Source organism: Perissodus microlepis, chromosome 3 (assembly GCF_051167445.1).
Source record: "Perissodus microlepis isolate ML-2025 ecotype Zambia chromosome 3, ASM5116744v1, whole genome shotgun sequence".
Lineage (NCBI taxonomy): Eukaryota > Metazoa > Chordata > Actinopteri > Cichliformes > Cichlidae > Perissodus > Perissodus microlepis.
The window spans coordinates 12,681,893-12,697,772 of NC_140463.1; the positions used below are offsets into that span (position 1 = coordinate 12,681,893).

The following is a 15,880-nucleotide window of genomic DNA, read 5'->3' on the forward strand; positions in this document are numbered from 1 at the left end:
GACTGTGGGACGCATTTATTTAAAAAAGAAAAAATCCTCTCCCTGTTGCATCACCAAACCTGATTTTCTGACAGTCTAGATGATGTCACCTGTTTTTCTAAATTAAACATCCACACATAAGGAAATATATCTGTGCAATAGAATATTTTTATTCAACACCCAATTGCAGTTAAAACTGAATTTATAGAAAAGAAATGTGTCATTTACACTTCAGGTATAAACATCAGCTCATGTTCTACTGTTTAGTTCTTCAGTGTTTGAGCCAGCTGGAGCAGTCAATAAGAATAAAGCTGATTTTCTGTCAGTGTTTATTAGGACCACATTTTGGTGTTTGTGGGGTTAACTCTCATATAAAATTGCTTCCTGGTAGAGAAAAGCGCACTGACCCTGTGACATGTAATGATGCAGAAAGAAGAAGAAGCAGAGAGACGCGTTTACTGGCTGTCAAACTGCTGCTGATCTCAGTTACTTCTTAGGATTGATGTCAGGGAGCAGACACCATTTTTAGATCTGAGATCATGTGAACATTATTGTTACGTTAGGACTCAGACTGCACATGTTAAAGTAGATGTGATGATCGGTTCATTGCTTCTTGTTTTAGGCTCGTGCAGGTTTTAGTTGCACTGAAGCCAGTTTATGATGCTTGAGCTGAACTAAAGTCAGTGTGTTGTTGGTGATGCAAGGTGCAGTCGCAGCCACACAGTTTATGTCTCTCTGACATCAGAACAGAAAAGCAGCAACAAGTCTCAGCTGACCTGCTGTCACTAACAAGAAGATCAAACTTTGTGTTTAACATCGTCCTCGTCTCTGACAGCTTCAAAGAAAACTCCTCCATCGTCCTGAAGAAAAGTATCAACTTCATCTAACATAAAGTTTGAGGATTTAAATGGAGGAAACATCTCTGTTGTGGCTGCTCTGTAAGTTCACTCTGTGTATTTCTGGAAGATTCAGATGATGAAATCTTTAAAAAGCTCATAAAACACTCTGTAGTTTGTTTTCAGTGATGTTTGTCTGTAATATGAATCTTCTTCACATGTTTGAATCCAACAATCTTCCTCCTTCCTGCTCTGATTCTGTTTCAGTATTTCCTTACAATCAGCTCACAGAGATGTTGTGTCTGCTCTGCTCTCTGATCACTTCATTAAACACCACAAACTCTAAACTAACCTGAGACTAATTTCTCTTTAGTTCTGATCTCACTGCTGAGCTGCACCACAAACCAAGGTCAGTAAGTTCATCATATGGCGCTGTCACGCAGTTTAAAGTTATTAACATTGTTAGTTCTTACTGCAGCCAATGATGAATCAGGACCACAATGTGTTTGAATTTAGTCCTCGACTACTTCATGCATCTGTAATCTGACAGTTATGAAATATCAATACAATTTTTTCTCATTTCTGTATTTATTCATCCATTTTTACAGATAAAAAAGACGAACTAACCTGACAGATCATTAATTTTATGACCATTTCACGAAGGCTGTGAGACTAACAATTCATTATTTAAAAAGCCTATTTACTGCCCTTAAAAAGTAACTAATTACACACAGAGATATGTTGTGTTGCAACTGTCAGCATAAAATCATGATGAAAAAACATAGATGATGACATGTTAGTGTAGACTTATGCAGACTTGGAGATCACGCTGTGATTTTTGTTGTGACTTTTGATAAGCTGAGGTGAAGTTAAATAAATGTGATGCTTAAAAAAACCCTGAAATATTCCTTTGATTGTTATCTATATGGTGTTGGTTGTTTGCAGTAGTGTTCTTAAGAATACTAATTCATTAAATTACTAATTAGATACAAATGCAACGTAAATACCTTAATGTATGCTTATGGTAATGTCTTCCTGTCATCCCATTAATGAACTGTAAAAGTCAGCAGGTCAATTAATTTTAGTTAAAATACACTAAATTCCTCACAGCTCGTCTGACTGTGAGTCCCAGCAGCTCTCAGTTCTTTGAAGGAGACTTTGTGTCTCTGAGCTGTGAGGAGGACGACAGCTCTGCTGGATGGACTCTGAGGAGAAACACAAGCAAACAACAGAGGACTCAGTGTGGAGATGGGTGGGGAAAATGGTCTGGTTCAATCAATTCTTCCTGTAACATCAGCTACACTGATCCACAGGACAGTGGGGTTTACTGGTGTGAGTCCAGAGAGGGTCCCATCAGTAACATGGTTAACCTGACAGTCACTGGTAAGCTGAGTGTGTGGAGTTAGTGTTGATGAAGCTGTGTGTAAATGGATGAAATGCTGTAGTTTGTCTCTGTGTTGAGGTGGATCAGTGATCCTGCAGAGTCCTGTCCTCCCTGTGATGGAGGGAGATGACGTCACTCTGCTCTGTAAAACAAAGACCACTCCCTCCAACCTCCCAGCTGCTTTCTATAAAGATGGCTCCCTCATCAGGAAGCAGCCTACAGGTCACATGACCATCCAGCATGTTTCCAGGTCTGATGAAGGCCTCTACAAGTGTGACATCAGCGGTCATGGAGAGTCTCCATCCAGCTGGATCACTGTCACAGGTGAGCAGCTTCACTCTGATTTCACCTTTTATTTCATCCACATATTCACCTGAACAGGTGGGATTCTCTCTGCAGACAAACATACAACCACACCTCCATCCACCACCTCTTCACTACCCCCTGACTGCAGCTCCCTCCAGCTTGCATTCAGAGTGGTCCTCCACCTGCTTGTATTCTGTCCATACGTCATCTCCACTCTCCTCATGATGTCTTTATATCGACACAGAGCCAAAGGTAACACTCTGAATCAATCCCTTAATATGCTGATGATTATATTCTTTTCATCTGAACTCTTCATTGGTTCACATCTGATACATTTTCATATTTTGTATGTGCAGGGAACAAACTTTGCATCTTGAACCTGCCCACTCATCCTGAGCAGGGATTCGATGATGAACATGAGGATGTAATTACTGATGTCACCACAGAGCATCGTTTCTGAAACAAACTTCTGTTGTGTCTCTGTGGGTCTCAATAAATTTGTCCTCCTCACCACTGGCATAGAGATCATCTGAATAAATGGACTCTGATGTTCATCTCGGGATATTTTCATCTAGCTAAACAAATAAATTGATCATTTTTTTTATTTTTTTTTGCCTGTCCCGTTTGGCTCTTTTGCCATCAGAATTATTGTCTAAAGGCAAAGAAAGATGCCCAACGGATTTACTTTACCAAATGGACCATCCCAGCCTTGCCGTATTGGTCGATTTGATTCACCTTTTATTGTTTATTTTATTCTATTTTCACTTGCTAAATACGGGACAGACTTGACTGGGAAAGGAAAAGGGAGAAAGAAAGAGGGAAAGAAAAACATAAACCAACAAAACAAACAGACAAAAAATACATATATCAATCACCTGGATCACCTGTTGAGAAAGAAAAAAGAGAAAACAAGTAAAAAAGAGAGCAATATAATAAACAACATCATTGCGATAATCTATGTGAATATAACAGTAAATACAAAATATTAAACATTATTGTGCAGCATGTAAGATCGACAGCGCACAGTGTGCTTTGAGGTAGGAGCCAAAAAGGGTGTAGTTTGTGTGTGTGAGCACCCGTGTGTACACCTGTGAGCATGGACGCGCTTGTATTTAAAAGGTTCCTTCATGTAATGATCTGCTAGAGGGTGTGGGGGGGCCACAGCCCCGTCCTCCAGGGCATGAAGCAGGTATGGAGGAGATCAAAACTCCAGACATCCAGAGGCCCTCAGAGCACAAGAGACCAAGGAAGACCAACAGAGGGGCAGCCGCACCACTGTCCCAGAAAGAGCTGAGAGGGGTCACCCAGCAGCCGCGGAGCAGAAGCCAGGGGGGGTTGCAGTGACGTGCCCGTCTGGCAAAGCTGGGTTGCAGCCAGCTGTGCCAGAGTGACCGAGCCCCAGGCTGAGAGGCTGAGGGCACCCCACCCCGGAAGAGGCCCGAGCGAGCCCTAGGCTCCAGGCCCCGACAAGCAGCCACCAGGAGTGAGCCGGTGGGTACCTGGACGCCCACCCCCGGACACAAAGAACCACCAACGCAGCAATGTCTGAGGGCGTCTGCCACTGGCAGGGGAAGATCAAATAAATTGATCCTAAGAGGCGGATTTTCATCATATACTGTGTGTGTTACTGGAGCTCTGTAACTAAGGGATTCTTCAAAGCATTCAGATTATTTCTAAAAATTCAAACCTGCAGATGCTTTCAGATCTGATGTTGGAGAAAAAACACCAAACATCTGCTATATAGATAATGTTTCCTCTGGATATTTCCTCAGTCCCTCTCCTTCCTTCTCAGGTCCATGGACTGTTCACAGGCCTGGGTCTTTGCTCCAGTACTTTTTAACTTGAAATTTAAGTCATATTTATTATCCTGCTTTATGCCTAGTTTGTTCTTTTTTTTAATTCTTGTCATATTTTGTTTTGTATTCTAGCTTAAATCTCCTGGTTTGTTTGTGTGTTTACCACTGCAGCTCTTTAACTACTGTTTTGTACAAGTAATCCAACTTATTTCTAAATGAAACCTGCAGATGTTTTCAGATCAGGTGTTAAAGGAACATGTTTTGGTACATTTTGTTTTATTTTGGTATTTCCTGTTTTGTCCTCTTTTCCGATGAGCTGATTAGACTCCTGGTGTTTCCTGAAACTACCTGGACTTTGGTTTGCTGATTCTTTTTTTCATTTAACCTTTGGAGTTAGTTGGATCTTTGCAACGTAACCCTTAGTAAACATTCACTATTTGTTAATTCACTCTACCTTGGAGTCTTTATTTGAATCATAATGTACAGCACAGTGTTTTGAACAAGAAATGGACCCTGAGGACTCCTGTAGAGGATGACAGAGAGGACATGATTTACACCACTCTGGTGTTCAATAACTGCTTTCTGGCATAGCTCAGCTAATGGACTCGTTACTAAACAATCTTTATACCTTGATCCTATCTGCTCACTCTGAGCAGGGATTGAATGATACGCATGATGATGTTGGCGTCTCACTAACTTTGTCCTCTCCATCTCTGTTGTGGAGATTATTAGAATAAATTGAGTCTAATGTTCATCTTTGGATAATTTTATCTAAATTAAAAACCAAATATTCTTTCATAGAGGAAGATTTCTATCATCATTACTGTATGTGTACGACAGCAACTCTGTAACTAATTATTGACAGTAGCATCCAGTTTATCTCTAAATGAAACCTGCAGTGATATTTTAGGAATACATAAAAGAGTTATTGATAAGGACTGTTTTATTATAGTATTTCCTGTTTTGTGATTGAAATCAATGGACAATCTGGTTGCTCAGATGAGATCATCCTACTCAGATGAGGATATGCATCATGCACTTTCACTCAGATACTGACATGTTACTTTAATTGGTGTCCAGTAGATGGTAAAAATAACATCATGTGACTGGGAGTGGATTCATGGATCGCTTCTTATCTTCCTGACTGAGCACAAACCTCTGAGAACATTGAGGATTAAAATACAATTTTAAAAAGCTAATTGGTAATGCTGATATCTTACAGCTTTCTCCGTAATTCGCACATGGAACTTTCCTTTCATTGTCCAACTCATGTGATAGAGGATTCTATGTGGATATTGTTGCAGCAAATGCATGTGTGTCTGTAAATGTCATTTTGTGTGTGCACTAAAATCCATGTCTGTACTTGGATTACTAAATGTGTAGAGGATTTCACAAACATGTGACTCAAAGTAAGTAAATGTCCGTGTTTTTTACTGTCTCTATTTTTGTGTTTTTAGGCAGAAAGTCAACAAATCACTGAGTTGTTAAAAATCTTTATTTTCAGATATAGACACTGACAATATGCTGATGAACTCCTCTCCATCTCTGGTTTACATCTGATATCTGTAGAGGAATCCACAAATGTGTAAGTTTACGTCAGGTAGTGTCCATGTTTTCTGTTACCTCTGTGTTTTTTAGGCATTGTCCTTTGAATGTCAACAAATCAGTGAATTTTTAGCCCTTTTCATTCATGTCACAGTGTCTCCTATAAACATTATTGGTAGATAATGTTTGACTCTGTGTTTTCACTGTAGGTACAGGAACACAACTATCTGTATCCAAGACATGTCTGCTTTACACCTTTCTAAATGTTAACTAGAGCATGATGTGTAGTCTGATGTTTTGCAGCCACTCAGTGTGTTTACTCTTTTTGACCACAAGTCAGTGGTTGGAACAGAGAGATGCACAAAACCAACTAAAGCTTTCTACCTCAGAGTCAATGTGCAGTCAGCTACAGGAAGACACAGTTTGTTTGGCTCAATCTGCGATGTTATTAATGAAATCAATAATGACATTAACATAGACAATACATTTAAAATGTAATTGTCAAGAAAGAGCTGCGCAACTTTCCCTCCAACGACGTGAGATACTCAGTGAAGACATCACACAGGTACTGATTTTGCATTCAGGGTCAAATGTCAGTTGTAGATTTTGTTGCTTTTGATCTTTACTTTGTGTTTTAAAACTATGGCTTCAGAGTAGCAGACAAATAAACACAAAGTCTTTTCACACAAGGTGTTTTATAACCACAAGTCTGAAACCCAGACACAGAGAAAAGGGAAGAACAGAAAGAGGAAGAGGAGGGTTTTACTTGGCTCAGACCTGGTGTGATGTCATTGAGCAGCAGGATGGAGGAAACGTCTCTGCTGTGTCTGCTCTGTAAGCTCACTCTGTTTTTCATGCCTCTGCTGTCTTGTTGAATGTGAAACTCTGAACTAACCTGAGTTTAATTTCTCTTTAGTTCTGATCTCACTGCTGAGCTGCACCACAAACCAAGGTCAGTAACCTTCTTCTGTCACACTGTAAACCTGACTCAATCTTCCAGGAGACTGTGAGACACATTTATTAAGAACGGGGTGCAGCTAACTGAAGACACACTCCTCCTCAGTCATTGTCGGTGTATCTAGTCATGTTATTATATCAGTCTAAATTATTAGATGTTATATAAATGTGAGGTGCAAGAATGGAAGTGATAATTTCCCATCACTGAAAGTCAGCATAAAACAACTCACAATGTGAATTCACTCAGTGTAAAATATGTCTGATAACAATGTAATGTATGTGTCCCCTCTTCTTCCTCACAGCTCGTCTGACTGTGAGTCCCAGCAGCTCTCAGTTCTTTGAAGGAGTCTTTGTGTCTCTGAGCTGTGAGGAGGACGACAGCTCTGCTGGATGGACTCTGAGGAGAAACACAAGCAAACGACAGAGGACTCAGTGTGGAGATGGGTGGGGAAAATGGTCTGGTTCAATCAATTCTTCCTGTAACATCAGCTACACTGATCCACAGGACAGTGGGGTTTACTGGTGTGAGTCCAGAGAGGGTCCCATCAGTAACATGGTTAACCTGACAGTCACTGGTAAGCTGAGTGTGTGGAGGTAGTGTTGATGAAGCTGTGTGTAAATGGATGAAATGCTGTAGTTTGTCTCTGTGTTGAGGTGGATCAGTGATCCTGCAGAGTCCTGTCCTCCCTGTGATGGAGGGAGATGACGTCACTCTGCTCTGTAAAACAAAGACCACTCCCTCCAACCTCCCAGCTGCTTTCTATAAAGATGGCTCCCTCATCAGGAAGCAGCCTACAGGTCACATGACCATCCAGCATGTTTCCAGGTCTGATGAAGGCCTCTACAAGTGTGACATCAGCGGTCATGGAGAGTCTCCATCCAGCTGGATCACTGTCACAGGTGAGGAGCTTCACTCTGATTTCACCTCTTATTTCATCCACATATTCACCTGAACAGGTGGGATTCTCTCTGCAGACAAACATACAACCACACCTCCACCTACCACTACAACTATTCCCACCGCTCCAGATCTGACTGCTGACTCCTCTCTACAGCTTGCATTCAGAATAGTCCTCCACCTGGTGGTTTTCTCTCCATATATCATCTCCACTCTCATCATGATGTCTTTATATCAACACAGAGCCAGAGGTAACACTCTGAATCATTCACTGATAAATGAATATTCTGATGATTAAATCCTGTCTCTTCATGAATAAACAGCCGATAGATATTCTATATTTGTTTTTTGTTTTTGTTTTTTCAGGAAATGGCATCAGTGATTCAACCAAGCCCACTCTTCCTGACCAGGGATTGGATAATGAGCATGATAATGTAATCACTGATGTCACCACAGAGTATCACTTCTGAATCACAGCTCTGTTGTGTCTTTGTGAGTCTCACTAACTTTGTCCTTTCCATCTCTGATGTTGAGATTATTTGAATAAATTGACTCTCATGTTCATCTCTGGATATTTTTATGTAGATAAACAACAAATATTCCTGCTCACAGGAGGAGATCATCATGTACTGTGTGTGTGTGCATCACTGCAGCTCTGTCACTGAAAGACGTTTTCAGCTTATTATTACATGAAAGACATTTTCAGGTCAAATATCAGAGAAAAAGACAAAGTCATGCTACTTCCTGTTTAATTTTGGTATTTTATGTTTCCACATCGTACCTGATCACCTCACTGGAGTAGCCGGTGTCCTGATGGTTCTGACCGGAATTAAATCTACCCGTCTCACACAGATGCTGTCATAGCGTTTTGGTGCCTGACTGTAAACACATGATCACATGACTCAGACTGGACTGATGCAGTTTTTGTCTTTTCACCTCTTCCTGGATCAACACAAACTGTGAATTTTTCAGTGAGCCTTGAAATTGACTCTTTCTTGTTGGTGTTTTTTTGTTATTAAAGCCACATCCTGTGAAACATTTTAAACTGCCCCTGTTGTCCGTGTCACTCTTTAGTATCTGTACGTACAGCTCATGTGGTTTGTGCTGTGATGGGCCCCTGCCCTCTTTGTCCCAACTCTTTTTGTCATAGCCTCATATGAAATGAGAGGTCCTGGGTCTGAATCCCAGGTGAGCCCCCACATTGTCACAGCCTGGCTCATAAGACCCACAGACAGTATGAAAGATTGACTGATTTTGGATCATTTAGTTTGTAGCTTCAATTATTTCACAACAGTGTTTCTTGTTGTTGTTGTTGTTGTTGTTGTTGTTGTTGTCATGAGTGATCAAATGTGTGCAACAGGGTGGAGCACGCATTAGCTGCAACATGCTACATCCATAGAAATATGAGTGAAAGTACAAATCAAATCAAAGCAGGACTGAAATCCTAATTTTTACTGTTCATGACTGTCAGTCATTTCTAAGTAGGTCAGGGTCAATGTTTCAGGACCACCATATGTAAATCACATTTGATTTGATAAGATAATTTGTTATCAAATCACTGATTAATGAACGTTTTATTTCAGATATTTAGAGACCCATTTAACACTGTTTCTTTTAAACGTTATGTGGAGATAAATACTGACTCTGTCTGTGTTTTCACTGCAGTTACATTAACACAGCTCAGTTTGTGTGGTGTGGTTTCTGTGCAACACATTCAGTTGGATTTCAGTGAGATTAGAGTTCTGACAACATGGACAGTAAACACGTAGAGGATTTACAAAATCTCTGTTAGTGTGAGAGCAGAAGTGATCTGATAGCAGCTCAGCTCAGCTTCTCTGCATCTCAGAACAGAGGACGCCATCATCTACCTGCTCAATCGTGTCTACACCCACCTGGACCAGCCGCGAGCACTGTGAGGGTCATATTTTTTTTGACTTCAAGTGCTTTCAACACCATCAGGCGGACCCTCCTGGGTGATAAGCTAACAGCGATGCAGGTGGCTGCTTCTCTGGTGTCCTGGATTGTTGATTACCTAACAGGAAGACTATAATACAAACTACACTCTTCTTATACTACCGACACTTTATTCACTTTTAGTCACTTACAGTTATTTATTCACCTTTCAGTCACTTCACTTTTAAAACTGTGTCATTTTAAAAGTGTATATACTGTATATTCTGTGTATTTATTATTTGTCCTTCAACATTATGCTGCTCTGTTGTTTGTTAATTGCCCCTTGGGGATAAATAAAGTCTTCTGATTCTGATTCTGAATATGTGCGTCTTCCACAGTGTGTGTCTAACAAGTTAATCAGCAACACAGGAGCACCACAAAGAACTGTCCCCCTTCCTCTTCACCCTCCACAGACTTCAGCCACTGCACAGAGACCTGCCATCTTCAGAAGTTTTCTGATGACTCTGTAGTGGTTGGATGCATCAGCAGGGATGATGAGACAGAGTACCGGGCTGTGGTCGACTCCTTTGTCACGTGGTGTGAGCAGAATCATCTGCAGCTCAACGTGGCAAAGACCAAGGAACTGATCGTGGACTTCAGGAAGACCAGGAAACACTTGACCCCTGTTTCAATCCAGGGGGTCAGTGTTGACATTGTGGAGGACTATAAATACCTTGGAGTACACATTGACAATAAACTGGACTGGGCTAAAAACACCACAGCACTTTACAGGAAGGGCCAGAGTCGTCTCTATTTTTTGAGGCGACTGAGGTCCTTCAACATCTGCCAGAAAATGCTCAGGATTTTCTACAAGTCTGTTGTGGTCAGTGCGATCCTCTATGCTGTTGCATGCTGAGGGGAGCAGGCTGAGGGTCGCAGATGCCAACAGACTCAATAAACTAATCCACAAGGCCAGTAATGTTGTGGGGATGAAGCTGGACTCCCTCAAGGTGGTGTCGGAGAGGCGGATGCTGTCCAAGATAAAGACAATGTTGGATAACACCTCCCACCCACTCCATGACATGCTGGTCAGTCACAGGAGCTCATTCAGTGAGAGACTGAGTTGACCAAAAAGCACCACTGAACGACACAGGAAATCATTCCTGCCTGTGGCCATCTCCCTGTACAACGCATCCATCTAACACGCTGTAAACACTGCAATAGTTACACCCTTTTTACACATGCTCTTCTTTCTTATTCAGATATTTATTAGTAAGTGACTTATATGCATATATATATTGTATATATTGTGCTATTTTTTACTTCTTGTATTGTCTGTTTTTGTTACTGTTTGTACTGAAGCACTGTAACCCACAACATTTCCCCTACAGGGATCAATAAAGTATTCTGATTCACATCTTTAGTGTTTCTTTCAGTCTGATGTTGTGCAGCCAAACATTTATTTACTATCTTTCTGACCACAAGTCAGTGGTTGAAACAGAGAGAAGCTAAAGCCCACCTCCAACTCAGACCTCACAGTTGACCTACATTCAGCTACAGGAAGACACAGCTGGTTTCTAACAATCTGCAAATGTTCTGAAAAAAATCATTGAATGTATTATCAATAATATATTAAATAGTTGAATTTTATTTTCTTTGTGTAAAAAGAGCTTCAAACACTCCTTACAGGAGGTCGGAGGGTCAATGAAAGCATCACACAGATGCTCATGTTGCCTTCAGGTCCTGATATCAGTTGTTGTTAATCGTTACTGTTTCAGTTTGAATCTTTAACACTTTATTTTTCCAATTTTTTTCAGTCAAAGAATGAAAGTTTCTCATAATGCTTGAGGGAGAGAAAGCCACAATCCACAGTCAGTCACAGGGTGGAGGAGGAAGGTTTTACTAGATGTGACTGTGAACTTATCTCAGTGGTCTGATTATCAGGAAGCAGCAGGTCGGAGGAAACATGATCTTTAGTTCTAGGAGACTGTGAGACACATTTATTATGGTTACAAAGCCATTTCTAATGTTTTGAGATTCAGGTGAAGGACTTCACACATTAAAGTGTTATTTTTTCAGTGTTTGTGTCAGCTTTTCTCCCAGTTTTTAGTTGGGTCACATGTTTGTGGGTTTAATACTAGTATCCTCAGAGAAAAGCACATTGATGTTAACAAAGCAGAAAGATGAAGAAAGACTCTTATCACATGTTAGCCTTCAGGGCTGCTGCTGCACTGTCAACAGTCATACCAGCAACAACCAGTAACGACTCATCACAGTCACAGGAGGCTGGGACTCTGAGAAGAAGTGGAGGAGGAGGGAAAGCAGTCCCAATAAGGCTACGTCCACACTAATCCGATTTTGTTTGAAAATGCATCTTTTTCTCTCCATTTTGGCCTTCGTCCGTCCACACTGAGACGGCGTTTTTGGTCAAGGAAATGTGAGCTTTTTGAAAACGCAGATAAATTTGAAAACACCGTTTTCACGTCGCAGTGCGGACTGGAAAAACCGAGGCTTTCGAAAATGATGACAGATTTTAGTCATATGATGCAGTCATGTGACCAATTCAACTAAGATGGCGGATGGCATTGTACAGCAGTTGTTTTGTTTGCTTTCAATTTTGCCAGCCCTATTAAAGAATAATATCAGTTTGTACATCCTCCAGATAGCTCCAGATAAAACTCGATGCTTTTCCTCAACATTTTGCCGCGACGTTTCAAAGAGCCGGAAAGTAAATAAATGGCAGACGGAAATGAGGCAGGTCAACTCCTCTTACATTTCACGCATGCGCAGTACTGGAACATAGCGTTTTAAGTGTGGATGGAAATGACTGAAAACGATAGCATCGATGCAGAGCGTTTTTAGACAAATACGCCGTTTTCAAATTTATCTGGATTTGTGTAGCCGTAGCCTAAGAGTGTAAGGAAGTGACAAAGATGTGAAAGTAACAGTAAGATAATGAAGAGACATAACTAGAAAGGGAGAGATTCAAGTAAAATGAACAACTACTTTGAACATGAGCCATTCTTAATGCCAGGGCTGATTTTATGTCCCAGTCATCTCTGTAGTTCGATTTCAGTGATGTTTGTCTGTAAAATGAATCTTCTTCACGTGTTTGAATCCAACAATCTTTCTCCTTCCTGCTCTGACTCTGCTTCAGTATTTTCTTACAATCAGCACACAGAGATGTTGTGTCTGCTCTGCTCTCTGATCACTTCATTAAACACCACAAACTCTAAACTAACCTGAGACTCATTTCTCTTTAGTTCTGATCTCACTGCTGAGCTGCACCACAAACCAAAGTCAGTAAGTTCATCATGTAACTGTCTAAAGTCATTAAAGCCATCAGTGTTACTACTGCAGCCAATGAGGAAGCAGGACCAGAATGTGTTCAAATTTATCCATCAGATACTTCATGCATCTCTAATCTGACAAGTTATGAGTTATCAGTTAATTCTGCACATATTTGTTTGTTTGTATAGCTTTAAAAGACCAACCAAAGCTTGACAGATCACTAACTTTATGATGAACCTTCCACAAAGACTGTATAAGTAGCAGTGTTAGTATAATGGATTACTTTACTTATTTACTGAAGAAAGTAACTAATTAAACACAGAGATGCGTGCGTTGTAACTGTCATCAAATAACAGACTGAAAAATCCTTCATATGAACACAAACTAGAATCATAATCCTGATGCTCTGTTCTGTGATTTTGTTTCCTTCTTGATGAGCTGAGATGACGTGAGCACTGCAGCAAAGTACACTTAATGTTTATCTGACCTTTGTGCTGATAACTGAAAAACTATATTGTATCCCAAGTAACATAAATGTTTTGATGAATAAATATAGAGTGATGATTGAATGTAGGAATAATAATGTATTAACTTAACTGGCAGATTCTGAGGAGAAACACAAGAGTTGTGATCTTGTGTTGTCACTGCAGGTACATGAACACAGCTCACTGTATGCAGCACATGTCTCCTTCAGACCTTCACAAACATTAACCAGGGCGTGACGTGTAGTCTGACGTTGTGCAGCCATTCAAGTTATTTAGTCTTTCAGGCCACAAGTCAGTGGTTGGAACACTGGAATTTCTGAATTCTGACAAAACAACTAACGTTTGCACAGTTAACGTGCACTCAACTACAGGAAGTTTGTTTGGCTCAATCTGCGATATTATTAATTAAATCAATAATTACATTAATGCAGTCAGTATAATTATTTCAAAGAGCTGAGAAAACATCCATTAAAAGAGGTCGGGGAGTCAGTGAAGGCATCATACAGGTACTGATGTTGCATTCAAGGTCAACTGTCAGTCGTAGATATTGTTGCTTTTCACTCTTATTCAATATTCAGTTGAAACGTGTAAAACTTTGGTTTCAAGGAAGCAGAGAAATAAACACACAAAGCTTTTTCACACAAGGTTTTTTCTAACCACAAGTCTAAGACCCAGAGACAGAGAAAGAGGAAGAGGAGGGTTTTACTCAGTGTAACCATGAACTGATCTCAGTGTTGGTCTGATATCATTGAGCAGCAGGATGGAGGAAACGTCTCTGCTGTGTCTGCTCTGTAAGCTCACTCTGTTTTTCATGCCTCTGCTGTCTTGTTGAATGTGAAACTCTGAACTAACCTGAGTTTAATTTCTCTTTAGTTCTGATCTCACTGCTGAGCTGCACCACAAACCAAGGTCAGTAACCTTCTTCTGTCACACTGTAAACCTGCCTCACTCCTCCAGGAGACTGTGAGACACATTTATTAAGAACGGGGTGCAGCTAACTGAAGACAGACTCCTCCTCAGTCATTGTCGGTGTATCTAATCATGTTATTATATCAGTCTAAATGATTAGATGTTATATAAATGTGAGGTGCAAGAATGAAAGTGATAATTTCCCATCACTGAAGGTCAGCAGAAAACAACTCACAATGTGAATTCACTCAGTGTAAAATATGTCTGATAACAATGTAATGTATGTGTCCCCTCTTCTTCCTCACAGCTCGTCTGACTGTGAGTCCCAGCAGCTCTCAGTTCTTTGAAGGAGACTTTGTGTCTCTGAGCTGTGAGGAGGACGACAGCTCTGCTGGATGGACTCTGAGGAGAAACACAAGCAAACGACAGAGGACTCAGTGTGGAGATGGGTGGGGAAAATGGTCTGGTTCAATCAATTCTTCCTGTAACATCAGCTACACTGATCCACAGGACAGTGGGGTTTACTGGTGTGAGTCCAGAGAGGGTCCCATCAGTAACATGGTTAACCTGACAGTCACTGGTAAGCTGAGTGTGTGGAGTTAGTGTTGATGAAGCTGTGTGTAAATGGATGAAATGCTGTAGTTTGTCTCTGTGTTGAGGTGGATCAGTGATCCTGCAGAGTCCTGTCCTCCCTGTGATGGAGGGAGATGACGTCACTCTGCTCTGTAAAACAAAGACCACTCCCTCCAACCTCCCAGCTGCTTTCTATAAAGATGGCTCCCTCATCAGGAAGCAGCCTACAGGTCACATGACCATCCAGCATGTTTCCAGGTCTGATGAAGGCCTCTACAAGTGTGACATCAGCGGTCATGGAGAGTCTCCATCCAGCTGGATCACTGTCACAGGTGAGCAGCTTCACTCTGATTTCACCTCTTATTTCATCCACATATTCACCTGAACAGGTGGGATTCTCTCTACAGAAAAACCTACTACCACACCACCACCCACCTCTACACCACCTCCCACTCCATCAACTCCGCGTCCTGACTTATTTTCACCTGAGCTTGTAGTTATCCACCTGGTGGTGTTCTCTCCATATATCATCTCCACTCTCCTTGTCGTGTCTTTATGTCGACAGAGAACTAAAGGTAACACTTTGAATCATTTTCTGATTAATCAATATGCAGAATTCTCTATAAATTAACAGCTGAAACACTTCTTACATTTTTGCAGGAAATAACATTCGTGTCTCAATCCTGCCCACTCAGCCTGATCAGGGACTGGATGATCATTATGATGTCATCACCGATGTCACTACAGAGTATCACTTCTGAATCAGAGCTCTGTTGTGTCTCTGTGAGTCTCAGTAACTTTGTCCTGTCCATCTCTGATGTGGAGATTATTTGAATAAATGGACTCAGATGTTCATCTCTCAAATTTTTTTCTGTAGATAACCAGTAAATATTCCTGCTCAGAGGAAAAGATCCGTCATGTACTGTGTGCACCACTGCAGCTCTGTCACTAATTATTGTACAAACCATTACATTTATTTCTGTTTCCGACCTGTCTTCCCAATGTGATGTTTGTGCAATCACCTATAA

General features: G+C 40.9%; 3 protein-coding genes across 5 annotated transcripts; all 3 read left to right on the forward strand.

The window, feature by feature from the left end:
- Positions 1-886: 886 nt before the first annotated feature.
- Positions 887-3,829, forward strand: LOC146389971 (low affinity immunoglobulin gamma Fc region receptor III-A-like). Its single transcript, XM_084913659.1, has 6 exons — positions 887-917; positions 1,189-1,224; positions 1,926-2,198; positions 2,278-2,523; positions 2,599-2,757; positions 2,862-3,829. Exons 1-6 carry the CDS (start codon positions 887-889, stop codon positions 2,963-2,965), a joined length of 849 nt encoding a protein of 282 aa, XP_084769785.1. The 3' UTR covers positions 2,966-3,829.
- Positions 3,830-6,409: 2,580 nt separating this feature from the next.
- On the forward strand, positions 6,410-9,976 carry LOC146389972 (Fc receptor-like protein 5). Of its 2 annotated transcripts, none has more exons than XM_084913497.1 (6): positions 6,410-6,680; positions 6,763-6,798; positions 7,106-7,378; positions 7,458-7,703; positions 7,779-7,952; positions 8,068-9,976. In XM_084913497.1, exons 1-6 carry the CDS (start codon positions 6,632-6,634, stop codon positions 8,169-8,171), a joined length of 882 nt encoding a protein of 293 aa, XP_084769623.1. In that variant the 5' UTR covers positions 6,410-6,631; the 3' UTR covers positions 8,172-9,976. The 2 variants fall into 2 exon arrangements, with proteins under 2 accessions (XP_084769623.1, XP_084769630.1); XM_084913504.1 differs by having other exon boundaries at positions 6,422-6,680; positions 7,859-7,952.
- A 4,122-nt stretch (positions 9,977-14,098) lies between these two features.
- Positions 14,099-15,613, forward strand: LOC146389973 (low affinity immunoglobulin gamma Fc region receptor III-like). 2 transcript variants are annotated; one of them, XM_084913596.1, is made up of 6 exons: positions 14,099-14,161; positions 14,244-14,279; positions 14,587-14,859; positions 14,939-15,184; positions 15,242-15,427; positions 15,513-15,613. In XM_084913596.1, the coding sequence occupies exons 1-6, from the start codon at positions 14,131-14,133 to the stop codon at positions 15,611-15,613; spliced, it is 873 nt and encodes a 290-aa protein (XP_084769722.1). In that variant the 5' UTR covers positions 14,099-14,130. The 2 variants fall into 2 exon arrangements, with proteins under 2 accessions (XP_084769722.1, XP_084769724.1); XM_084913598.1 differs by having other exon boundaries at positions 15,260-15,427.
- The last annotated feature ends 267 nt before the right edge of the window (positions 15,614-15,880 follow it).